The 4200-nt window shown below is 37.1% G+C and overlaps 1 protein-coding gene across 1 annotated transcript in view; it reads left to right on the forward strand.

Moving 5' to 3' along the window:
• LOC107742595 (C-Jun-amino-terminal kinase-interacting protein 4-like) overlaps positions 1 to 4200 on the forward strand; it is a 48817-nt gene that overhangs the window by 33587 nt on the left and 11030 nt on the right. The window contains exons 16-20 of the mRNA XM_016555638.1: positions 420 to 512; positions 592 to 990; positions 1169 to 1313; positions 1394 to 1585; positions 3712 to 3841. Coding sequence (XP_016411124.1) covers positions 420 to 512; positions 592 to 990; positions 1169 to 1313; positions 1394 to 1585; positions 3712 to 3841 — 959 coding nt within the window. The remainder of the gene's footprint in view (positions 1 to 419; positions 513 to 591; positions 991 to 1168; positions 1314 to 1393; positions 1586 to 3711; positions 3842 to 4200) is intronic.

Raw genomic sequence — 4200 nt, forward strand, 5'->3', positions numbered from 1 at the left:
TTTAACTTTTTATTCATCAAAGAATCCTGAAAAAAAGTATCACGGGTTACAAAAAAATATTAAGCAGCGCAACATTTTAAATCAGCATATTAGAATGATTTCTGAAGATCATGTGACACTGAAGACTGGAGTAATGATGCTGAAAATACAGCTGCGCATCACAGAAATAAATTAGATTTTAATGTATATTAAAATGCATTAAAAAATCATAATAATATTTCACAATATTAAATTTTTTCCTGTATTTCTGATCAAATAAATGCAGCCTTGATGAGCCAAAGAGACTCCTGTAAAAAACATTAAAAGTCGTTCTGATCCCAAACTTTTGACCGGTAGTGTATACATTTAAAAGTGATTTTTATACCTAATGGGTTGCTATAAAAGTATTTTGTTAAAGCCGCCTTGTTCTCTTTTCAAAGGTTGCAAATGGTGGACAAGCGGATAGTAAAATAAAAAATCTGCCAGTGCCCGTCTACCTGCGACCGTTAGACGAGAAAGATGCTTCCATGAAGGTGAGACTGCTCTCTGACCGAGTCTTGAGCTCCGTCAGTGTCGTAGTTTGACGTGTTTGTCGTGTGTTTGTGTGTGGAGCTGTGGTGCACTGCAGGAGTCAATCTGTCCGGTGGAAAGACACGAGACGGAGGCTCCATCGTGGGAGCGAGTGTGTTTTATAAAGATGTGTCTGGAGGAGAGAGCGGCCTCAGGAAGAAGAGAGGATCTCGGAGCAGTCTGGAGCGACTGGAGCAGGAACTCAAGGTCAGGAGCTCCAAAATATCACATGCATCTCGTGAAGAAGGACTTGGTTTTCTGCAGGCAACACCATTGGCTTTTCATGCAGTTGTGGAAAGCAAACATCCAAAATACACTTCAGTTTTCAATTACAATCTTTCTGAAAAAGTGGTTTTCTGCACTTCAGCAGCACTTATATACAGACTTTACAGATTCATTTCTATCTGTATTCTGAAGGCTTTTACACCGGGGTTTGTTCATGCATCATCATTCACACTGAGTGATAGAATATTTTATTCCTAAAAACATGGTGAAGATGTTTTTGTTTTGTCTGTTGACGACTGGTTTATGGAGTGATAAAAAAATGAGAAATCCAGAATTCTGTCTGTAAAAACATTTAACTGTACAATTTCAACAAAATTCAAATTTATAATTCCAGGATGATCTCTCCAGTCTGGTGTGGATCTGCACCACCACACACACCTCCTCTAAAGTCATCGTCATCGACGCTAACCAGCCCGGAAACATCCTGGAGAGCTTCTTCGTCTGTAACTCTCACGTGCTGTGCATCGCCAGCGTTCCCGGTCAGACGACACACTGAGGCCTTATTCATCATCTCCTCCAGCGCTTTCGGTTTGACGGGTTCTGTGTGTGTTTGTGTCAGGCGCTCGTGAAACAGACTATCCCTCCGGAGAGGAGCTGAGCGCAGACGCTGAGGCCGAAGGGGCTTCTGAAGTCAGCTCCACAGGCTCTGACGGAGGTCTGGATGGCATCACTGTCATGGGCTGCTCTGCAGAAGGACTCGTGGCCATCCCTCAAACCGTCTGCACCAACTCCATAGAGTCCTCAGACACCGGTAACACTAACAGACACAGCACTGCAGAAGATAGCATCAAGTCACGCGTTTGATTTTAAAGTCTGGACCACTTTACTCCATTGTTCATTCAACACAAACAAGAATAAAGTCTTATGAACTCCCTGGAAATAATGCACCAAATTGAACCTTCTGTAAAGAAAAGATGACTCGTGGTTAAAGGGAAGCATTTTACCTTTTTAAAGTCAACATGAAAACTAAATCTACCCTGTTTACTTCCTTGATACACATTCATGGTCTTATTATGAACAATTAATGGTATCACTTTAGTTTAGGGACCAATTCTCACTAGTAACTAGTTGCTTATTAGCATGCATATTGGCTGTTTATTAATACTTTTAAAGCACATATGTGACCCTGGACCACAAAACCAGTCATAAGGGTCAATTTTTGGAAATTGAGATTTATGCATCAGCTGAAAGCTGAATAAATAATCTTTCCATTGATGTATGGTTTGTTATGATAGGACAATATTTGGCTGAGATACAACTATTTGAAAATCTGGAATCTGAGGGTGCAAAAATAAAGCGTTTATTGAGGTAAAAGTAGTAGTGAGAATAAAGTGTGACCTAATTAATTTATGCTTGTTACTACAAATAAATGAAATAAAATGTATTTGTAATCTTTTATCAGCAGTATGTGACCAATAGATTGGAAAAATTATCCAAACATCTCTTTTGCAGAGTTTATTTCTGGCTGCTGCTACACAAAAACAGTGTATGAAAAATTAGAAACTCTCTTCCAAATGTTTCATGAATCCAAATTCTTCAGTAGAGGAAATAAGATAACATAAAATATTAAATCAAAGCTTACAAAATGCATCAAAAATAAGTAACAACTAGTGTTAATTTTGTCAGCTATTTTTAATTTAGTCTTAGTCCTGTGTCAAATGTTACTTTTAGTTTTTATCATATTTAGTCAACTTGTCCTGTGTTAGTTTTATTCTAGTTTTAGTCAGTGGAAACTTACACATTGATTTTTGTCATATTTTCGTCTTGCTGTATAACGGTTAAAATGATAAAAAATTATTATTTTGCTCAATTTTAATTGCAATGGTTGTTGTCATTTGGGAAATTAATTTTTACATTTCATCAGAAGTTGCTCTTTCACCAATAAGCACAAATCAATAGAATATCGAGCATGAATATTTGAGCTCTTGATATCTGGCAACCGCAAACATGAACGCTCGCGTAATAGAGTCTTGTTCAGCAGTCTGAAATGTTTTGGCTCCACTTTTTTCAACAAAAATAAAAAGGTTTTGGTAAAGTTTTTGTTCTTTTAACTACATTTTAGTCTCGTCTTTTTTCGTCAACGATATTGTATGTTGATATAGTCTCAGTCATCGTTTAATGACCGTATTATCGCCTCGTCATCGTCTCGTTTTAGTCAGGGGAAAAAACTTATTTTCGTCATAGATTTCGTTAACGAAATTAACACTAGTAACAACAAAATTATTAAATAAATACATATGGTAGTGGCTAAAGTTCAAAGCATAATTACCAAACGCCACATTTGAAAAGAAACAACAAACTTTTCAAAAAGAAACAATCATAAAGAAACACTTTGGATTGTAGCACTTCACAAAAACGAATTAACTAAAAAAAAAAACCTTAATGCATACAAAATACATTAGCATTTTTACAAAAAAAAGTCATATTTACGACAAAAACAAATGCAGAACAGTGCAAAATATTAATAAATGTTCCGTCTCTAAAACAACCTGGCTTTACAAGTCAATTCAGATCCAGTCGATAAATATATTTTTTATATATTCTTATTTTTTCTTGTTTGAATTTCCTGCTTCACTTGATCAGATCGCAACAGAGTTCATATAAATTGAGTTGCAAACTGCATTTCATGTTGACCTTTGCTTCACCATATTAAACCTTGTGTTACCTCACATAAGTTTGAGACTTAAAAGATTATTAATATTCATAAGATTCATAAGAAACTTTAACTCAACTGAGCTGAATATTGACACCTTTGTCTTCTTTACATCTTTGATGAATTTTACAACATTAGCACAGTTATTTTAGCAGTCGATATTAGTGTGAAGCTGCATGCAAACGTTCTGTATTGTGTAAAGCAGCTGTGAAATCTCTCTGCAGACGAGGTAGCAGCAGCAGAAGAAGCTCTGGAGGCCACGGAGAGCCACAGCAACACGCCTGCGGATGAGAGTCGGCCCGGGATCTACACCGAACACGTGTTCGCCGACACGCCATCCAGCTACACGCAGAGGTGTGTGCCGCTTAGGGTTGCATAGGGGTGGAACATTTCCGGAAACTTGCCAAAAATCCCTGGAATATTCCCAAAAATCCTGGAAAGTTTCGGAAATTTTCTGGAAATTTTCCACCTTTTTGCAACCCTAGTGCCGCTTAGAGTTCATTTTGTCAGCCGTTTTAAATTAGTCTTCGTCTTAGTCCTGGTGTCAAATGTAACCCTGGAGCACAAAACCAGTCATAAGGGTCAATTTTTTTAAATCTGAAAGCTGAATAAATAAGCTTTCCATTGATGTATGGTTTGTTAGGATAGAACAATATTAGGCCGAGATACAACTATTTGAAAATCTGGAATCTGAGGGTGCAAGAAAATGTAAG

This window comes from Sinocyclocheilus rhinocerous, unplaced genomic scaffold (assembly GCF_001515625.1).
Source record: "Sinocyclocheilus rhinocerous isolate Xijiao unplaced genomic scaffold, SAMN03320098_v1.1 scaffold706, whole genome shotgun sequence".
Lineage (NCBI taxonomy): Eukaryota > Metazoa > Chordata > Actinopteri > Cypriniformes > Cyprinidae > Sinocyclocheilus > Sinocyclocheilus rhinocerous.